The sequence below is a fragment of the Manacus candei genome, unplaced genomic scaffold (genome assembly GCF_025592945.1).
Source record: "Manacus candei isolate 608988 ecotype Guabito, Panama unplaced genomic scaffold, ASM2559294v1 h1tg000025l, whole genome shotgun sequence".
Classification (NCBI taxonomy): Eukaryota; Metazoa; Chordata; class Aves; order Passeriformes; family Pipridae; genus Manacus; species Manacus candei.
Genome location: NW_026138073.1, coordinates 665,765 through 688,305, shown reverse-complemented (window position 1 = coordinate 688,305; position 22,541 = coordinate 665,765). Strand labels below are relative to the sequence as shown.

Below are 22,541 nucleotides of genomic sequence, written 5' to 3'. Positions count from 1 at the left end.
CAAAGCCTGATCCTGTAAAACAGAGACATGTACAATTTGATGCTCTCTAACCCCCGACCTGATCTTCCTTTTCCAGTGTCTCCCCAGGTTTTCACTCACCATTCAACATTTCCATCTGTGAAAGGGAACCCTCGTGACAGCTTTTTAAAAGTTCTTTAGTTTCTGTTAAACTTTTTGATTAGATTGATCTGTTCATAACCAACAATAAAGCCAAGCACTACATTACTTTTAATATTTGCAGAACAAGGAGGAAGAGGCAGAGTGCTATGGCTGTAAGGGGTGGGAAATTGAGAAATGTCACTCCTAGCTCAGCTGATGACCTCGAGCTACTTCCTCTGATTATCTCCCACTTCTAAACCTTTTTAGTCCTGGTAATGCTGACCTGCATTCTCCTCTCATTTCCTTTATCAACAAGATAGCCAAATCAGCTCTCTTGCTTTTATATCAAAACCCAATTATTCTGTATTTGTTGTCAATTATTTTTTCACTTTTCCTCCAGAAACTGGGGTCACACTTCCTTACAGCAATACTACTTAAAAGACTTGGGCCGTTATCCATTTTGGGACCTCTCTAAATAAAGCTTGCAGCAGAAGGGAAGGTGATGCACTGGAAGGAATTCACCAAATGTACTCCTGATACCCCAGACATTGCCCTCCCTGTTTCTGTCCCAAAAGGGACATTTACACTATCAACCCCCTATGAAGTCATTACAATACTATTTGAGCTCCATCCCTCAAGCCACCAAGCATCCAGGAACACAGAGAATGGATCTGTGCCCACAGCCCAGCACCCATCCTGTGAAGCAGGATACAGGCACTGCCAAGTTCATCCATGTTTGGTCTAAGCTGGCACTAAGCAGGGAGAAGACACCACCTCACTAACCTGCTTGTTGATCCAGATGACAGTGAGAGTTCAGGAGAGGCAGATCTCTGGCCTTCCCCCAGGCAAGGAGATTCACTTCTCTGGCCATCAGGAGTATGTGAATGGAGTTCCTGGGCTTCTCCCAGGACAGCAGCTGTGGGATGCTCTTCCTGAGGCTCTACCAAGGGGAAAGGCACAGATTAGAATGACAATACAAAATACTATTGTTTAAAGTTCTACAGCCAGGAGACAGATTTTTAAGAAAAAATAAAGTTATAAATATTTAAATACCAACACCTCATTCCCACTTACTTGTTTCTCAAAGCTTTCCCAGGTTGAATTTTCAAGAGTTTAATTTCTTTTCCTAGATAAAAAAAAAACAAACAAACCAAACAAAACTAACCACCCTCTGAGAACCAGAAGTGTTTCATGTTTCATTGTTGAATTTCAAACAGAAACAAGGAGAGGAATAAAGGGGAAGGATATGTGCTACATTTCATAAGATGGAACTTTATTTCAGAAATTGGCAAACACTTAACAAGACAGTGCTGTTGGCTGCTTGTGGTACCAATCCCCTTCATCCCCTGCATCAAACAGCTTGACAGCTTCAAGTTTTACAGATCAAGTTAACAGGCTTGTTTTCAGTTGTGATTTATTTCCTTATGCACCTTAGAAAGACAATGTCAATCCAGATAATTGACATTTCCATTTCTATAGGAAAAATAATTTCTAGACAAACACATATGGGATAAAAATTGTAAAACCATTCTGTTGTTTTTATGTCAAATGTTTTGGTCTATGAAAAGATGAACAGTTCTCTGAAAAGATACTTTCTGCCTCTCCAAAGAGAAAACAAATATAGACTAGAAATTAAGGTAGAAAAGATCTTTATACCATACCCACAAATACTTTCAAAGTAGTTATTTTACTAGAAAGCTGCCCAGGACATTAAACCCTCCCCAGACCCATCTCACTGACAACTGTGATTGGGACAGTCACAGACATGCCCCTTCGAGGCCCAAGCTCTGACTTTTCCACTCCTCCAGCAATATTTTGGACAGAAAAGGCCAAGCAGAACTGTAACTGGAGTGTGGAAGGGCTTCACAGTCTTTGGATTGAGCTCAGCTTGCCATTTCCCTCCAGCTAACAGGCATAATTAAATATCAGGGGCATATTTTTGTCTGCTGAAAACAACCAACATATTCCAGTGAGTCAGTTGTCCAACTAATGAAACACAATTCTGAAATTAGCAGGGTAAAAATAGCAAAGGTCTGTGCAATAATGCAGACCAGCACAGCCAATACTTATCAAATCAAATTATTTATCACCAGTATTTATCAAATGTTTTTGGCACTTTCCCTCAGGCAAAGCAAAGCTTCACATTTAAAAGTTATAAAAACTGGAAAACAGACATTTTAAGCTTAAAGATGCAAAGTAAGATGATGTAAATCAGGAACAGGTGATTAAAACACCACCACAAACAGAGTGAGATTTTCAGAGAGGTTAAATTGCATCAACCAATACTACAGGAAAGGGCAGTGGGAGAGATGGAGGGGGGAAAATAAATAAACTGACAAAACCCAACCCCAAAAAAGGTCTGTTTTAATTCTGTACAATTCCACCACTTCCATAAGAAGCCAAAGGAAGTGGGTAAGGAATGCAGACAGAGCCTTTCCATCAGGTCACTGCTGGTTTGTTCCTTTCCTGTACTGTAATTCCCATTTAATACAAAGGTAATTGCTGTTAACAAGGAACCCTGAGGAAATAGGCTTTAGGCATCTGTTCCTTCAACCATAAACCATCTTTTTGTTTTTTTCAATGGTTTACAAACAGTCAACTGGGTGCAGATGTTTGGCATAAAACTAGGAACTGCAATTCCAAGGATTATTGGAAGCTCAGTGGACTGAGTGCAGTGGGAATTGTGCAGGTTTGCCGGATCCAGACCAGGTGGTGCCACGGACTGAACACAGCACAGGATGACACACCTGAGCCAAGTTATCTTCTACCTGAGCACTCTTTTGGAAGAACTCCATGGCTTTAATTCAGCTTCTCAGAGCCTGTAGGGCAGCACACACAGGGGAGGTGGTAACCTGAAAGCCACAGCAGTCCACCCTGCCAGGGCAGAGCTGGAAATAAAGGCTGTGGTCCCACCATCTAACAACACATCACCTCTGCCTCTGCTATAGATGAGGAACATCTTCAAATCTTTTATCCTTGAGATTCCTTAACTTTTACCCTTCACACAGAAAGGATTATGCATTGAATCAAGGTCTGCAGGAAATGATCAGGATAAAATTCATATTATTTTACTGGGTTTTCATTTCTTTTTATTCTTGAGGACTCTGCTGGAGGAGACAGTGCGGGAGAGAGACACAGATTAACTCAGCTCAAGAGCACAGGGATTTGTGAGAGCTGGGGCAAACTGCACTGCCACGTTTTCCCAAGGGCACAGACAACAGCACATCCCATTCTGGCCAGCGGAATTCCCTCCAAAACTCAAGTGTCTTGAATAGATTATAAATCCACAAGTTCTATTAGGCTGAGGAATGTTCTTCTAAATCCCACATTCAAAGCTAGATGTTCCCTGCCAAAGCAGCCATGAAGCACAAACCAAAGGAGACCAAAGGATCCTGCAAGGAACACGCTCAGAGCACACTTGGTAAGGTTTGATGCTGCAGGGAGGGAGGATCACAAACAGGCTGGATGCTGTCCCTAACTCCTAACAAGTGAGTAACTGCAGCCCTGCATTCCCACTTTTTACTGAGCTCAAGTATATAAACACAAAACAAGGCAAGTTAAAAACAGAGGCAACATCCTGCATAAACAGCCTGAAAGAAGACCAAGTATTTTATTGCTTCAGCCTCAGGACAAACAAGTCCTGGATCCAATCCACACAAATACCTCAGCAGTTCCCAGTTACTGACTCCCTCTCACAGTAGGGATCAGGGAAGGCTCAAAGGCAGTGAGAGCACTGACCATCACCTTCATTCCAGAGGTGGCCACATGCCCAGCTCAGCACCTGCAGCACACCTGGATTGGAACCTGAGATCCCTTTTCAACAACTGCCTGCAACGTGTCCCCAGACAAAGCACATCCAGACACAACCCACTGAAATCAAACCCAGATAATCATTATGGGTCTTGCTTATGTTCCACACCAAAATCAATGGTAGTCAATTGTTTTAGGGTCTGTTTGACCTTTATGTTATTTTTTCCCTTAAAGGCTGTAGGAGAAGAACATCAGGAGAAAACAGCATTTCTTTGGGAACCCCCCACTTCTTAGTGTGGATCCAAGAGGGGACCATACTAAACAACACTGACCTGTGGCTGCTGGTAGCTCTTTGACAGCAACTTCTTTTTTGTTTTGAGCACTTTCTGTTTTCCTCTCACCACTCTTCTTCCACCGGTTATTTACTTGATCCATCAAGAATTTGAATTCCTTTCTGTGTTTGTTTCCTGAAAGGTAGCAGAGCATCACTAACTATCCCCACAGGACTAAGGTACACCATAAACACTGAAATGAGGTGAAGAGAAATGGACACAAAACACTGAATTAAAACCATTTTTGTTACAGTAACTGAAAACCAACTCAGCACTGCAATATGGTCCATGTTCTATTAATGATCCAAATGTGTGTCTGTGCTTTTCCAGAGCTACCCACAGCCAAGAATGCTGGCACAGATGAACACTTCATGCTCCTGTGTCATGCTCATTACACTGCTGAAATTCAGACCCTTTAAATCAGTTAATAACGCAAATACTCTTTGCACTTTCAATCACTTGGTATGTTTTAAGCAATCTTCTGGTGTTCAGCCAAAGCAATGTTGTTGTTTCATCTGGATACTTCAAATTCTTTACTCAGAGGCTGGGAAAATACCCAGTGTCCTCAGCCAGACATTGTGGATCACCCATCCCTGGCCAGGCAGGGAGGGAACACACTGACAAGGAGGCTGGAGCCAGGTGGGGATCAGCCTTTTCTCCCAGGGAACAAGTGACAGGACAAGAGGAAACAGCCTCAAGCTGTGCCAGGGGAGGTTGGGGTTGGACATCAGAGTTAGTTCTTCACAGACAGCATTGTCAAGCACTGGAACACCTCCAGGGTGGTGACTCCACCACCTCCCTGAGCAGTCCATTCCAATACCTGACCACCCTTCCAGTGACACAATTCTTTGATATATTCTATGATAAAATAACACCAAGTCCTGCCCCACAGAAGGAAAAAGATTTGACATAACTCCCTTTCCCTGAGCAGCTGAAAGCACCACAAAAGGCCAAAAACTCCATTAAGTAAAAGCAAATTCTGTCCCAGATGCCAAGTCTGAGCCACTGCACACTTGCTATGGAATTCCTTTAGCATTTCAGTTTTCACAGCACTGCTTTCTTTTGTTGTCCTGGTTTATGGTGTGAATACAAAGCTTTGCAAAAAGAAATGTCCTGGCACACAAGCACTGCTGAGCTGTGCTGTAAATCCCCGTGGTGCTGAAATGCCACACCACACACAGCACAGCAACCTGCAGCATCTCAGTAATAAACCAAACTGCAGCATTTCAATAAACCAACCACGGAAAGAACTACAAATATTTAAACACAAGACAAAGCAGTGGAGTTCTGAAGAACAATGCAAATGGAAAGATTTATAAGCAGAAAAGGCAACAGAATACATTTTTCAACAAATGTATTTCTTTTCCTGTAGATTTTTTAACTCTTTAACTAGAGACCATGAAAAAAAGCAGAATGGGGTTGACACCAGGGTGAGGGTGTCCCTGAGTCTCCAGCAGCAGAAGGAAGTGACAGCAACTGTAATTGCACCTTCCAGGCATGGACTCCAGCAGCTGCTCCAGCAGAGCTCCCAGACAGCACAGGAACCATCCTCAGCTCCAGCAAGCAAAGTATTAATTGGTATTTCATAAATGGTAAAAAAAAATACCAGCAGTGCAATTCACAATTTGCCAAGAGCCTGGAACAGTGCAAAGAAGCAGAAAAAAAGCACTTTCTCCAGCTGGTTTGTCTTGCCTTTCCCAAGGCTGTTCACAGCCCCAGTGTGTTCTGTTTCATATGGAAATGCAGAACAAAAGTACATGGTGGGGTTGGGATTCTTTATCCAGAACTTACACCAGAGTTAATTTATTCAGCTGGGAATTAGGGACCTCGAGTGCAAATGTTGTAAAATAAAAGAAAAAAAGAAGTTCATTGTGCAATAAAGCTTTTTAAAGTCCATCTGTGGTACAGTGAAAAAACGGCCTTTGATGAAAGTTCTTTTAATCTGTCCTTGAATTTTACTGTACAGTTCTTCTTTCATGCTTAGGATTTCCTCCTTATTGCTTTTATGAGAAATAACTACCTGACACCAGTTACTACTTACCTCTTTGATCAACACTTTTTATTAGTTTGGAAACCGTATGTTCCCCTTAAAAATCTCCTTTCTTTGCTTCTTTCCTATTTTTTTTTAGATTTTTAAGTGTTCAGTTAAGCTGCCTGAGACTTATTCTCTTGGAGATCTTGCTAATTTTGAAGCCATGTCCTTTTAACAATATAAACTCAATTTTTCAAAGACAGGAATTTTATTAAGATAGTATTTAATTTTTTGGTTTTGTTCTAAATGTGTATAACAGACCAAGAAAATGAAACCAGAGGCAGGAAGGCCAGTCCCTGGCTGGAGCTCAGGAAGCCCTTTCAGAGCAGTTCTGCTGTGGAGGGTTCCCAGTGACACCACACAACTGCACATCTCACAGCTCAGCAGGAGACACAGACACCCTGCTCTGCTCTTCTGCAGGTCCAGCAAACATGAGAGGACACTAAGAGGGCACAAAGTGCATAAATGGAGATGCACTCAGAGGCAATCAGTGTGTATATTTTAGTTCAAAGGAAAAGAAAGTGAATTTAAGAGCAAAACAAAGTGCAACTTGTGCATTACTCACGATATTCAGCGTGGATCTCATCTATTTCTTCCTCTGTCTGGTCCTTTGTGAAGGTCAAGCTCTACAGAAATCACACAAATGTTTGTTTTTAACAGAAATAAAAAGATGATAGGGCAGCAGACTTTGAAATTAGAGACTTCAAAGTGGAAGAAGAAGCAGTTACCTGCTTTTCCCCCTCCAGCTCTCAGCTTCTCATCAAAGACCCTTATACATTTCCAGAACACATCCATGGTGTCCTGCTCCACTTCCACCCAGGCACCAGGACCAAGTCAGCCCCTGTCACACCCAGCACACCTGGGCCATAAGATATTTCTTAACTCTGTGCAACAAACAGGCTTCAGAAGTCACCAAAGTACCCAGTGTCACGGGAAAAGAACAGGCGCTATTGCCCCCACGGAAGCATGGAATTTGCCAGCTAAATCCTGCAGGATTCCAGGAAGTGAAATATTCCCCACACTGCCATGGAGGGTCAAAATCCTCCAGTGTGGCCAAGGGGAACATTTCTCAAGAGCTTTTACTGCAGTCAAAGAAGTGCTCCCACTTCAGTGGTTTGGGCAGAAAGCTCAGCACTGCACCAAGGGCTGCCCACGGCAAAGGCGTCGTGTGAGAATATCGGGCTGATTACAGGATGGCATGTGAATTCCAACACTGAGGCTGGGAATCCCCACTATAAAGCAATAGGCAAACATATTCAGTGCCCACCCTGCAGTTTCTGCTGGCCACCCCTCTGTGAGAACAAAGATCAGTCACCTACATTTTCACTGGGTTTATTACATTCCAGCTGAACCCGAATCTTCTCGTTCTTTTCCAGCTCTTTAACAACCTCTGCAACTGTTCAGAAATAGAAGAAAGGGATCGCTGAAACAGGAGCTGTGTAATAAAAAGCTGTAACAGCACTGAATGAAACTACCATGACTTTAAAACACAAACAGCATCAGCACTCCAACAATGAAAGCTCGGGCTCGAATCCCAGGCAAACCTGCCATCTTTCCAAATCCCACTGAACCTCCCTCCTCCACACTACAAGTGTTTCTGTGGTGCACAGGTATGTCATTCAGAAAGAGTTTCCATTTTAGACTGGATGTTTCAATGAAAGATATAATAATTGTATCTTCTGTTTATCTTATTTTACCCCCAGACCACCTTCCAGTGTGCAGGCTCATGGCCAAAGCACACAGATGAATCACAACCTACCCCAACGATTATGTCAGACACGTTCAAAGCCTACAAACAGACATAGCTGTGTTTCTTAACATTTAACGAGAGCCACAGCTATGCAGGACCCTGCACAGTTTATTTTGACATTTACTTTTACAAATCTGTTCCTGCATTTCATCATCTCCACAGCACTGCCAGGTAGCTGCAGGCAGTTATCAAAACAAACACTTTCACCAGACAGTGAAGCAGTCAGAGAACAAAAGCTTAGTAAGCTGTGAAGGAATAAAACCTGTTCCAAACTGGTTTAAGCAAACTCCCAGAATTTGGCACCTCTGCTTCCTCAGAAGCTCAGCTACTCCTGTTACATAGTGACCTCAGGCTCACTGCTACTACCCAAAATGCATGTCTGCATCTTAAGTGTGAGTTTAATAATTCACCCTTTGTGCCCAGGGTTTGAACAGAGGAAGAGTTTTGCATTATTTAGGGTAGAGCAGCTGAATTACACTGAACACACCCTGGCACTCTTCCTTTAGTCTGGAGGAACAAGGCAGAGACTTGGAGCCACTTCATCACCAGCACGGAGTGAAGAACCCCCCTGAGTACCCCCCACATTACAGGAGTATTTTGCATTACCCTTGTTTTACACAAGATAAATTCTTCCAGCTCCAGTTCCCCCAAACCATTCAAACCAGTGTTCCTCCCGCCCCAAGAGCCAACAGAGGGAGAAATGCAGACAAATGGGTTGTGATGGCAACAACTTCCCTACAGCTTCTCACTTACCTGATTTGGGACTTAGGGAATCACACTGAGCATTGTACATGTGCACAAATTCCTGGTGTCTCTTAATGAGCTGCTGACGGGTCCCAGAGGTGGACAGACCATGTTCCTTGAGCTTCTTCTTCAGGTCTCGGTCCGACAGCAAGTTATAAACAACTTTAGACATCGGCTTCCTTTTGTGAGTAGAACTGCCAAAGGAAAAGGAAACAGACTTTATTTATTACTCCTGTGAAAATCAAAATACTGACAAATATTTAAGGGCATTTCACCCACTCGAGATGAAAAATACCTGAAAGAAACTTCGGTTCTGCAGCAAAACAAAGTTCAGCTGTACTGCTCTGGATTAGAGAGCAGTTAACAGCTTTCCACAGTGACAGCAAGAGATTTATTTCAAAACTATTCAGCACTTTCAACTTTCACATTGAAAACAAATTTCACATTGAAAAAAAGGCTTACACAAAAATTGTTATTAATTCATTTGCTCTCATCCAGCCCCTGAGGCACAGTTGGCAAAAAGAAGATGGATTACTACAATAGACTCTTCAGGGAAACTTTTTTCAGATTCTTTTGGGAAATATAAAAAATGTCATCAAATAATTAAATCTTTTGGAAGTCCTGCAGAAGCTTGGTGTGTATTCCAGTTCACCAGCAGCATGACCTAAAGAGTGCCCACAGCTTTGCCAGCAGCCACAGGAAAACAGCTCACAACAGGTTTGGATTTGAATGTTGCTGGGTTTTCCCCACCTTCGAGAGGTGCAGTGTTCTCTAGGAACACACACACACACGTTGGAATTACCCCTGTGAAAGTTTGGGGGGTTAAATTAGCAGTTTTGCTAAAATACTGCTCAGCCATGTGCTCCTGCTTTGAGAATAACAGAGCTCCCATTCCTCAGAGAAGCACTGGGGATGTGCTGTTACTGGAACCAAACATCACAGTCATAAACCACACCCTGCCAAGAGCCAGCATTTACCCCAGAGAGCCAGTCCCTACGGGGCAGTGTCTGGTGTGACACATACTGAAGGTCTAAGCAGCCTAGAGATAAAATAAGCAGAATTTAAAATCCCGTTAGGGACATGAGTTTGACACCAAGGAAAGATCTGGCTTTTATGTGCATTTATTGAGAGCAGAGAAAGCACTAAAAACATCCCAAATGGAAATTAAAATATAACATCAAATTTCAATATTAATTTATGATTTTTTCAACCCCAAAGTCCTTTAGCTTATATATTGCACTTTAAGCATGACTGGGCAAAACAAGAGCTTTAACATAAAATTACTTTCTAATTCAAGTTTCAGAGGACTTGGGAAAATAAGCATTGCAGTAGAAGCCCCTCCCATTTCTTCAGCCTGATCAGTCAGAAATAATAACAGCCTACATTTCTGCTGTAAGTAAAACAAACTGAAATCTCCATTTCTGATGTGAATGTGGCGACCGTGACCAATGCTGGGGCAGGGGCACAAAGCCAAAGGAATGCATCAATCTTATGGAAATTAAGATCTTCAGGAAACTTGAACAGCCCCACAGTGAGGAGAGAAAGGTGCAATTTTTATTCTTTAACTTGACAGCTATTGAAGCAAATGTCTCCTGGCCCACCTGAAGTGAGGGAAGTGATTCATTCACTAGGTGAAAAATGGGAACCGGAGTTACCCAGAGGGAATGTCAATGCCAGGGAGCAGAACGGGGACAAGAACAGTGCACAGACTGAGGGCTGCTCCCCGTGCTGAATTCTTTAAAGCACTGGCCAGTGTTTTCTTGCCACTAAAAGCCAAAAAGTAATTCTACTGGCAATCCACATGCTTTCTTGAGAGGTCACAATGCCCACAGCGTTTCATAGTGCTCTGTGCAGCAGGTAAGCCAGAAACAAGCACAGCCCACTGCTATTACACCCCAGCAACTGAGAGGAATTTCAGCAGAGCACAAAACCAGCCACGAGCACGGGAAAGTTCTTAAAGCTGTCCTTACCTTCGGAGGCTGTCCTTCTTCTCCTCTCTGGTCAAGCAGCTATCCAGGTGTTTGTTTATATATTGCTCTGGAATAGCCACCTCACAAACAGGACATTCCACTGAAAGCAAGCAGGAAGGAATTTACTAGTGTGGATATAACAGCAAAAAGCAAATGTTTTCATCTGAGAGAATAATTGCTGATTGAAGAAAATGAAAATCCAGAATTCCAAATGTCTTGTTTGAAAAGATCTGGCACGTCTATTCAGAATCTTCCTTTTTAGCTTTCATTTTCGTTCCACAGCACTGAATTCCCTCTCTATGTAATAACAGAGTGGCTCTCATCTTCCCTGCAGACAGATGGAATCAAATCCCTAATAACCTAGACTAACACACATCCTACAAGAAAACCCAAGGGCTAACAGAAACAGCAGCAGATGTCCCTGTTAATGCTTTCCACTTTTGCAGTATTTCACTTCTAAATAAAGGAGGTTGCTTCTTTTTGACAAAACACTATAGCACCGCTTTTATTCTTGTTAACATCGTGTTCCCAATGTATGGTTCTTAGGACAGTCAATCCACAAGTTAACTCAGCCTCACAGGAATCCCATGATCCAGCCAGACCCCCCACTCATTTCTGGATTCTGTGCCTGGGCTGGAGGCTCAGGAACATCCCATGGCACAGGCCCACCCCACTCAATCACTCTTGCATCATATCTGCAAGAGGCACCTATAAACACTGCCTGTCAAGGCAGACAATAAACACAGACTTAAAACATTCCTCTTTAGCAATCAGATTTCATCACAAATGGTTAATTTTGAATGAACAGAATGAGAGTCTTTAACTAACACCCTCTGTGTCAGTGTGAGGGAAGCCAGCTCTGATTTAAACAAAACAAAAACCAACCTCTGAAATGTTGGTTTTTCACAACTGTGAAATATTGTGGGATTTGAGAGTTCTCTGGTAATACTGCTCTGCAACTCCTGACTCCCAACCACGTCATATTCCAAAGGTTAAACACCCCAAACAGTTGGGACAGTAACAAAAACCAGGACAGGTTTCCCATGGCTCCTTTCCTGGCTGTGATACATCTTTAAGAAGGATTTACCTAGCTAATGAATCAATATGAACTTCAGAATTGAATACATTGTTAAACAAAAGAACAGATAAATCGGAACTAATAAGAACCAGGGTTCTACTCCTACATGGTCTTTTATTTTAATTTAGGCTTTTAGCTGGGTCAAGAGGATGGCTGCCAGCACGTCAGGACTAAGAAGATTCTGCCACTTTATTGTGGTTTATTAGTATAAATGGGTATTTTCATGCTTCAAAATAAATTAACCTTAACCCTGTGGAATTACAGAAGAATAAAGCAGATGACTCTTTTGGAGAGTGTATGAACAGGAACATTAACAGAACTGCTGCCATGTTCACTTCGAGTTTGGACTCACCCCTCAAATAACAAACACAGTATAAAATAACCTGCATCTGGGTACTCAAGGACACAAAGGCAGAATGAATGTTGGTGTCTGTCTAGTCACTGGGAGAAGGAGAAATTGCTTCATTTTTACTAAGTCTGTTGCACAACTATTGTTTTTCAGCATTGTTACTCAAAGCAAAGGAATCTGTAAGTGCTGAATTCCATTTCATTCCTTGTCAGCAGCCCAAGCTTCCTCATCAAGAACATGCTTGGAGCAGAGCACAGCCAGTTAAAGGGGAAGGAGCTGCATGTGCCAAGAGGGATCAGAACCAGGCAGAGAAACGGGCTGAGTGCCACGTACTGAGGGTCCTCTTACACACACAGCTGGCTCCCCTGGCAGAGAGAGCAGGGCATAACCAAAACCTAAACAACTCACCTTTCTTGACTCCTTTGACCACAGATGTAGAAGGTTTTTCATGACTTTTGGTGCACTCAGGACTCTCCTGTGATCCCACTTCACTGTCTGTATCACCAGCCTCTGCAGAAGTGCCATGAAGGTCACGGTGTTCCTCACTTTTGAAAGTCCCCTGATCAGTCCCTGCCAGGCCCCCTGCCTTTGCCAAGGTGCAGACTTTGTCCTTTCTCAAGAAACTGTCCATCACTGGCAGCTCCTTTGACTCTGGCTGAGAAGCAGGAGCCCTGCCATGGCTCTGGGCAGCTGGACTCCTGCTGCAGGCCAGCGGGGCCGGAACGGCGGGAGCATCCAACACCAACTGGAACAGCTGCTGCCTGGGAGCATCCAGGAGAAAGCATGCAGTTATCCACGTTGGACAGTGCTGGGGTTTTTTTGGAGAAACGAGAATGCAAACTGATGGAGTTTTTTCCCCATTCCTTCTTCCCTCTCCCCCTTGCTCACATGCAGCACTTGGGGATTGCCCATCCCACAGGAACCTGGACCAGGAGCCAGCCAAGCCTTACCACACTCTGCAGAACCTCAGCACTGTCTTCCTGATTTCAGACTAAACAAACTGCATTTTGCAAATGCAATGAAATGCCTCTCAAAAGTCACATGGAACACAGCAGAGACCCAATAGCTTTCCCCCTCACTTGAATAGAAGAGCGTTTTCAAGTCAGAGCACCTCAAACAAGGTGTCACCCAGTTGTGACAGAGGCTCCCGGAGCCAAGGGCTCAGCAGCAGCCACTGCCATATTCCATTGCTCTGTAGCCAAATGCCATGGCTTTACAGCTCTGTGTGACACAGTTCACTGCAGCTGGGGTGACAAAGCCCCTGAAAGCACACAGCTGTGGCTCCTCAACTTGCAAGGTTTTTAACTGGGGAACGCTAAATAACAGCAGAAACAATTTGGATTCCCATTCCTTTAAAAGGAGGGGACTGTGAGTGATATTCCTACACAATCTGCACACCACAGAAGTCTTTCTCAGAGCACTTCCCTGAAGCCCCAAGGCCCACTGCCCAAGGAGAACCAGCTCACTTCATATGCAGGGTATTGGCTTCACATGAAGGCAGCCAGGAGAAATCTGAACAGAAACTTCAGATTCTCTAGTAACAGTTGGCTCAATAAAATACAACCTCATCTAAGATAAAGAAACTGGAAAAACAGTACAAAACTCAATCTATCCTAACAATAATTGAATAACAAACGTTGTTTTAATTACACCACTGATCTACAAAAAATCCTGGGAGCTTTTCTTCATATTGAAACATAAAGACTTGGGAATAGACCTTCCAAAGGGATCTGATCTTGGCACAGAATCAGTGGAAAGAACACCAGGACGAGAACTTGAAAATTTTTTGCCAAAACACACTTTTTTTTTTGGTGGGAAAATACAGAAAACTCTAGTACTGAATGCAAAAGAGGAGAGAGCAGTCCCAGGCTGGTTTTTCCCAGAATGTGGTATTTTGGGCTCGTGAGCAGCTTCCCTGGCTGGGTGATGACATCTAGTGGTCCCACCCCACGGATGGAAGAGCTGGGACACAGCCCTGAGCTCTTGGGTAGCACTTTATCACCTGCCACACCTCCCTCAGCCCCAGAGCGAATGACTCAAATCTCTGGTTATTCAGAGATCTGGACAGGCATGACTAGACTGGAAGACTCATCCATCATTCAGAGAGCCCAGAGAAAGCATGGAATGATGGGGAAGTCCAACCTCTGCATCACCAGCCTGTCCAGCTCACCTGGAAACCAATTCTATGGCAAACCTCAATTCAATTTTCAAGAAGCTCTGTGTTTTGTGTGGTCTTCATTGCTATCTAAGACTCTCCAGAATTGCTATCAGTTCTGAGAGGTCCCAGCAGACACAATTAACCTTCCTGGCACAAAGCAGTAACAGCTGACAGAAAGCTGAATTCATGAGCACCAGCAGCACCCCTCCCTTTAAAGGCTGAGAGATGAATGAATCAGGTGTCAGGGAGTCCAGACCCGCTGTTATAGCCAGCACCCAAACCCTCCTGTGAGACCCATCCTCCTTAATCCTGGGTCAGGTCAGGACAGGCACTTACACTGCTTTTGTTTGACTAAAAATGGGATGGTTTAACACCCTCCCCCAGCACACTCCCTCTGCTTCAAAAACAGCACAAAAAACTTGCCACCTTTTTTATTTCAGATCTGTAAGACCTGCAAAAAGGTTTTCGGAGTCCTTCATCAGGAATATGGTTCCCATTTTATGGTCCCTTTAATTCTCCCTTGCCAAAACAGTAACAAAGCGAAGTCACAGGGAATTTAGTGCTTCCACATAAACAAATTCCAGGGAAGAGCTGGAGTTGTGAATCTTCCCAGGAACAGCTCACACAGGATGGTTCTACCTGCACTAAAGGCAATGCATCTCCTTGAAACTCTGTCTGCATTCCTGCTGGAGGTTTAATCAGTGTATCAGCAGTGACAGCACCTGCTCTCTCAGCACTCAGAGTCCACGTGTTTATTCCTGTGAATCACTACCTGTCAAGTTGTCCCGATTAGGAAACTAAGATATAAACTTGAAAGTAACAGCATATTTTTCTTCCCTATGTATGAAGAAAAGCAGAGATCCTTGTCAGCAAGGACTACTTTTCTGCCTATGCAACTGTAACTCTAATTTCTATCGCTAAATTTTCTAACAAGGTGTCGCAAAAACTTACAAATTTTATCAAAATAATCTCTTTATTAGAGGACAATGAAATTAATTCTTTACACTTCACACAAAACTTTACACTTATTTTTGAAGACACTGGCCTTACTGCAAGTGATAAAAGTTCATAAAGGACAGCTGGCACAAATACTGCTCCTCGTCTTTCTCTCCTGACATGTCCAGAGCCAGGAATTCCATCCCAGAGCACCGGCAGGTGAGGGAAAACAAAACTGCTCATGTCAATGCCCCCCTGAGCTCCTGTGCCCCTCACACAGGGCACTGTCATTCACACCCATTACAGCCTGGTCAGAACTGCTCCTCTGCCTTTCACACTGAATAAAACATCGATGGGCCATGAGGAATGACAGGACACCTCCACTTTCACTGGGAAACAGGACAGCCCTCTCCCTGGATGGGGAGGGAGCAGCATTCCCACACATCACCCCAAGCACACCCACACCAGGTCACCCTGCAGACCCTTGGGCACAGGGTGTAAAGCAGAGAGTAGAGTACAAACGGGATCAGCACCTGGCCCTGGCTGGAATGATTCCTATTCCCTGCACACGCTGACCTTGGAGCACAGCTTGCACTCTAGGTACCACCAACATTACCATTTTCTTCCCCTCCAGGCCTGACTTAAGGAATGGGTTTGCACTTTGTGAAATGCTGAGAAGATTTAAGGTCTAATTTTCATAAACACTAAACCACCCAAGGCTCAAAGTCAGGTCAGGACAGACTTGATCTCTGAAATGTGCTGAGCTCTTCAACCCCTGGACTTTGGATTTGTTATGGGAGGGCCACAGGGAAACAAAGCAGATGGGGAAGCAGGGGGGAGACAGAAGATTTGTCCTATACCAACATCATCAGGGCAGAAATCAGCAATGGGGTTCTGATTCAGTGACACTCATCTCACACATTGCTCTCTGGCCAAGCTGTGTCCCCTCAGCCCAGGACATGGCAGAGCAAACACAGCCCGGGGGGTGCCCAGCACCTGACTCATTATCTACACTGCTCTGAGGGGTCTGTCTCATTAGAGCAGTCATTAGTGAGCCTTCATCGTGGGGCCTTTCCCACCCAGCTCCAGAGCAAGCCCTGTGCCCACTCCCACCCACCCCAAACGGAGCAGGGGACAGGGCACCACCACCCTACTGATCCCACCTCATGGGAGACACTGGCTGAACTCCAAGTCACACAAGGAAAGGTTATTAAACTACTCTCACTGCTAAGATTTATACTGATCCATTAAAGCAGCCAAAGAAATTAATGTTTAAGATTCAATATCATAATGGATCCAAGTCAGCACTACTTGTTCCCTACAAAATTGGATATTACCAAAAAAATAGTAATCCATTTATCACTAGGAAGCACCAGAGTTCAAGCTAAAACAATGGAACCGTAGGATTTAAATTATTCAAATAAATCACTTCAATCTAGCAGTGGTCATGTAGGAGATAAGATCTATCTACATTCTATGGTTTTCATCACAGAAAAATTCTCTCATGAAACAAAGCCATCAACTGAACTCTGTTTCCTGTCACTTATGAAGCCAGGTCTCATTGACTTCCAGCTTCAAGTTAATTTCAGAGAAAAAAATGAAAGTGCATTTATCTCCCAAAGACACAGGAATACCCACAGAATCCCCAGCAAACACTGAGCTGCTTCTCATCTAAAGGAAACAGATAATACAAGGAGCCTCATGCATCTACTGTGGTGAGAACTTACCAAGTCAAACTTATTCTGTTGTTCCTGTCTTTTAAAGGGATGAAATAAAAAATGAATTAAACAGGAAAGTAGCTAAGAAACCCAGGTGAAAGCAGAGCACTCCATTACTTCTCTTCCCCAGGAAAACTCACATTTGTGGTCCTTCAATACCTATGTTTTTCCCAGCCAGTGACTTCACCAAGAGAATTCTCTTGCAAGTTGATAGTTACCACTGGACAAAATCTTTCTGTTCAGAATTTTCCCTGCACACATAGCAAGGATCTTAGCAGAAAATCTTTATTACCATTATTTTTCCCACAGAATCCTGACATATCTGCTTGACTTCCTACACACTGGAAGAGACTGCAACTTACAGGGCAGTTAACCAGAACCAGGACCAAAACAAGCTTGTAGAGCCTCCACACCTCATCAAGTGGGCAGCAACCTTCAGCCAGAACCCTGTAGGATTTCTCCAAAAGTGTAAACATCCATCTTTGACAATGTTTCTGTGACACCACAATTGTTTTGCTCAGTCCTCACACCACTGCTCTCCAAGGACTCCGAGCCTGGTCACACACAGGCAGTCTCTTCTTTCCAGCTGCCAAACTAGAGAGAGAGAGTGGTCATAAAATTACATCAATACCTTGCAGAATTGAAGCTCTTCACTAGATCATCTAATGTTCGGTTGTTTTTCAGGTCAGATTCCGAGACTGCCTGTTGGAAAAGAAAGAGAGAAAAAGCAAAAAAAAAAACCAACCAAACAAACAAACATTCAAATGCAGTGAAAACAACAAGTGCCCAGAAAATGTTCAAGTGATCAATAACTTGCTACTTGGCTCAGCAACTCAACTACCCCCACTAAAGTGCTCTGAAAATGAAGATGTATAAAGGGTAAATGCTTTTTCCTGAAAAATATGTCATATTAAAATAACTGCCTGAGAACTGTAAGTCTGGAAAATTAGGGTAATAGATAAAAATGAAGTCTAAAGCCAAAGGAACAAAGCCCAGCATACCCAGGCTCCAACAATGGTCTATTGTAGCACAGGTCTAATTATTTTGAAAACCAAATCAAGGATTTTATGAAGGTGATAAGAACATTAAGCAACAAAGCATGAAAACCCATGAAGGGAAATGTTAATCTTCTGATTATGGAATTAAAATATGAAATATGAGATGACTTTGTGCATTCAATTCATTCTTTTGAAACAATTTCTGATTTTTATCTCTCTGTCTCTCTGTTCTTCTTTTTAACAAAGCTTCCATTAGTTTTTCTCATACCAATACCTGTGAGTTTTAAGCAGGTGGCAGTAAAATGTACTTCATCAAGTAGTCTGCACTTGTTTGGATGTTTAAAAACTGGCAAAGCCACAAACAGATCCATTTTCCAGTCTTGAAAGGTCTCATCTGTTTCATGCTTTAGAACACAGACCAAAATTACTCCTATTTTGCCAATACTCCTGAAGCACCATTCACTTGTTTGAGTTACTGTTTTTAACCACTTTCAGGAGGTCGATAAACCCCAATTGGCTTCAGGAGAAAAGTTAGATTAAGGCTTAGAAAAAATTGCATTTCATGTTCTTTAATCAAAAAAGGGCTTCAAGTGAGATCCTAATAACAAGCACCTGCAGAGCAGCTCAACCTGCCTCCAGTGCTCTGCACACTCAGCCTCCTGCTCCTGGCAAACACCTCCTCTCCCCAGAGCAGAACAGAGCCCTCTCATGCCCAAAAAGGCTACACCAGCCACTGTCAGGACTAGCAGGTTTGTGAACACTTTTAAAGACTCCTTGAGAGATGAAATGAGGCCACTCAAACATGGGAAATTTAAGTGCCTAAGTTTCAGCACTCCTGGTTTAAACGATGGTGTATTCTGACAAATTAATATTAAATGTTTTGTGACAGACTGTATGCACAGCCCTGAGCCAAACCCCAGGCTTGATGCTCCATCCACTTCCGCCTGTGCTGACAGAGAGCAACTCTGGAGCAGAAGAATTCCAGCTGTAAGAACATCCCACTTTGCCCAAAGAGCTGCTCACCAAACAGAAAGGTGGTAACGTGATCACAATTATTTAGCACAGTCCAAAGGGAAAAGTTCCTGAGATTTGCCAAAAAAATAAACAAAAAAACAAGCTGAGGGGGAAAGAAAAGCACTTACCACGCAGCACGTTGGACACTGAGTTTTGTAGGACAAAAACTTGCGGATACAAAGGGAACAATCTGGAAAAAGGAAATACGTCATTTTAAAGAAGGCATTCTTCCAAAGGCAGTTTCAAGTCCTTACTTGTGTATTTTCTTATTGTACAATATGTGCAAGCTATTCCACAATACACCAATGTTGAAAACACACCATCTTTCCATGGAATTGAGATTATCATTGTAGCAAAAAAAACCCAAACGTATTGTATGCAAACATATTTCAGTACCCAATGTCAGTCCCTCTGTCAAAAGATGATGTTCATTTCCTTTTGTTTCCCAGTGCAAGACAAGAAAACCTTGGTCAGCCAGCACCACTAAAGCCATGCTTGCACTGCTCACTCCCCCCACACTGGGTTTTTGACATGACTAATGTGGGACCACTTCCATCTTCCTGCACAGCCCCAGACACCCTCTGTCTCCTCCTCTTCCCAGGCTTTTCTGCTCCTTTCCAAAACCATACCAACTTGTTAGTGAAGGAAAAGGCTAAACAGAATGGAAGCCAGCACTGGAAGGCTGAGAGACAGCTTAATGCTTCCCAGGGAAAGCAAGTCATGTCATCATCACAGGATGGTTCAACAGACTGTGGTGAAACATGCCATAAGCTTCATTTTGTCACAGTAGATTTCTGAAATTGTTCTACTTTGTCAACTTATCTATGAGCTTTCACAGCCACTTAAAGATATAAAGTCTCATCACTCTCCAGTAAAACAGACATTCACTCACTAGATCATTATGGGTCAGAGTCTCAGCATTTAACACTCAGCAGCAGCTCCCAAAGCAGATTTATATTTCATAGACCCTCTGGGAGTGAGTCTGAAAAGCAGCAGGAGCATTAATTAATCACAGACTGGTTTGGGTTGGGAAGCCCCATCCAACCTGGCTTTAATGCACCAAATAACACTTAAACCACAAATCCAGCTAAATACTCAAAAGTTACTATATCTTTTAAGAAGTTATACAGGGTGGGAAATCCATAAAAAAAAACAAATTAACTTTAACTGTATGAATATGAATGAACTGGCAGATCCAGCTTGCTGACATCCAGCACACCAACACCAGCCTGCAGACAGAGCTCATGCTCCCATACCAGGTATAAGAAATCCCAGGGCCACAGTTCCTTCCATCCATGCTAGAGAAGACATTCACCTTCAGATGCCTTTATCATGTGAAAAAAATATGGATGGCACATCTATTCTGTCAGTAACAACACAGTCCAAAGCACCAGGACAGTTAAACAACTGCTGTCACATGAGCTACTGAACACTCCTGACACCCAAGGAGCAGAGGAGGAATTTAAGTGGCTACAGGTGCAAACACATCACAGGGATGTCTAGAGACCCTGGAATAGATCATTAAGAAAATGAGAGTCAGCAGAAAGGTTTGCAAGCAGACATACTTCATTTTCATCCATTCACAAACAATTACTCATTAAAGCAGAGGGCTTTTGGCTCCACTTGTCCAACCTCAGTTGACTCAAGAGATTAGAGACAAGCAACTGAAAGTGCTTCAAGAAATCTTGAGCTACTGTAGAAAACTTGGACCTTCTGCAGTTTGCATGGGGAAATAAATGTGTAACCTGTTAAAGAAAAGGCAGACAGATTCTTTCCAAAGCTAAGGGTCTCTGAACCCCACTGTGTCACCAGCGAGTAGAGAATTTCCAGTGCTCCCCACCACAAGAATACTGGTTTCAATGGTGAGAGCTTTGCCAAGCTAAACTAAACTTCACTGCCAAACTACAATGACCCCCTTCATGGAAGGAAGGGGAAGTGCTACAGTTTCTGAAGCAAACAATTACAAGCTTTTATTTTAACATGAGAAAAGCTAACATATTTCCCTCTAATCTGGCTTTCAGCAAACTGCTTGGGTCCAGGTTCCAACAGATATCAGCCCAAGGCAGGCGGAGCAGCATGGAAAATTTTAGCTCATAATGCTCTCTACATACAGCTTTGCTCCACCCTCAAGATGTTATGAAAGATATTTAAATGGAGACCTGTAGAAATAGGCAGCATTTTAAGTGCATTGATCCAGATGCCACGTGTTTATGCTGCAGCAGGAACTGCACGAGGGAAGGTTCTGGCTGCTTCCACCTCACAGACCTTCTCACAGCTTCCATCCCAAGGAGAACCATAGAATGCTGGAATGGTTTGGGTTGGAAGGGACCTTAAAGCCCATCCAGCTCCACACCCTGCCATGGGCAGGGACACCTTCCACTAGCCCAGGTTGCTCCAAGCCCCGTCCAACCTGGCCTTGGACACTCCCAGGGATGGGGCAGCCACAGCTTCTCTGGGCAACCTGTGCCAGGGCCTCACCACCCTCACAGCAAAGGATTTCTTCCCAATATCCCATCTAATCCTACTCTCTGTCGGTAAGAAGCAACTCCCCCTTTTCCTGTCACTCCAGGCTCTTGTCAACAGTCTCTCTCCATCCTTCTTCTAGGCTCCCTTCAGGTCCTGGAAGGCCACAATTATGTCACCCTGGAGCTTTCTCCAGGCTGAACAAACCCAATTCTCTCAGCCTTTCCTTACACTTCACACTCAGGAAGTTCACACAGGAGGCAGCAGGACTGGACAAGTCCCACCAGAGCAACAACCCCTCCCAGCAGACTCACAGTTGTGGGAGCACTGCGGGATGATCACGGCGATGCTGAAGTAGTCGAAGCAAATCCCACAGCGCAGCAAGTCATCCACGTCCTGCAGGGAGAGCGGGGTCAGCCACGGGCACGGCACGTGTGCCCGACACGGGGGAGCGGTACCGAGCGGGGGTGCCCGACACGGGGGTGCCCGACACGGGGGTGCCCGACACGGGGGTGCCCGACACGGGGGTGCCCGACACGGGAGGTTCGCTGTGCGAAGGGGCCGCTCAAGGCAAACAGGCTCGTGGGGCGAGGGCGGATCCACCGGCAGCGCCGGGATGTGCTGCCACGGCCTGCTGGCAGGGCAGAGGGGCCGTTCCCCGGCCCCTGGGCCCCGCTGGCCCCGGCCCGCCGGCCCGCCATGCCCGGGGCCGTGTCCCGCCATCCCCGGGTCCCGCCGCACGCACCTTCAGCGGGGCCAGGCTCGGCGGCCAGGGCGGCTCGGGCAGCGGCAGCGCCAGGGCCATGGCGGCGCGGCCCGGTCCGGCCCGCTCCTGTCCCGCACGGCCCGAGCGGACCCGGCCCCGCGCGCTCACCCCGCGCGCGCCTCCGCCCGCGCTTCCGGCGGCGCTTCCGGGAGGAACTTCCGGGAACGGGCGCCGGGAACGGGCGCCGGCCGCGGGGAAGGGGCGGAGCCGCCGCTCGCCCCCGGCCCTGTGCGGTACCCGCCGCGGTACCCCCCGTTCCCCAGGCCCGTTCCCCGGTGGCCTCCCAAAGGGCGGGGTTGTGCCACAGCTGCAACACGTTCCGTGCTCGCTGTCTAATGATGCTCAATTAAACACCTGCGCGGGCAGTTCTGAAATCCTGCGGAT

The 22,541-nt window shown here is 44.6% G+C and overlaps 1 protein-coding gene across 2 annotated transcripts in view; it reads right to left on the bottom strand.

Moving 5' to 3' along the window:
• The window catches only part of RAD18 (RAD18 E3 ubiquitin protein ligase), a 31,809-nt gene extending 9,536 nt beyond the window's left edge, over positions 1–22,273 (bottom strand). For both annotated transcript variants that reach the window (XM_051788692.1, XM_051788693.1), the window contains exons 1-11: positions 22,137–22,273; positions 21,706–21,787; positions 19,057–19,118; positions 17,548–17,618; positions 12,513–12,865; positions 10,678–10,777; positions 8,717–8,901; positions 7,533–7,609; positions 6,779–6,839; positions 4,182–4,316; positions 883–1,039 (exon numbers count right to left, since the gene is read on the bottom strand). In XM_051788692.1, the coding sequence (XP_051644652.1) occupies positions 883–1,039; positions 4,182–4,316; positions 6,779–6,839; positions 7,533–7,609; positions 8,717–8,901; positions 10,678–10,777; positions 12,513–12,865; positions 17,548–17,618; positions 19,057–19,118; positions 21,706–21,787; positions 22,137–22,196 (1,343 nt within the window). In that variant the 5' untranslated portion in view covers positions 22,197–22,273. The remainder of the gene's footprint in view (positions 1–882; positions 1,040–4,181; positions 4,317–6,778; positions 6,840–7,532; positions 7,610–8,716; positions 8,902–10,677; positions 10,778–12,512; positions 12,866–17,547; positions 17,619–19,056; positions 19,119–21,705; positions 21,788–22,136) is intronic.
• Between the last annotated feature and the right edge of the window lie 268 nt (positions 22,274–22,541).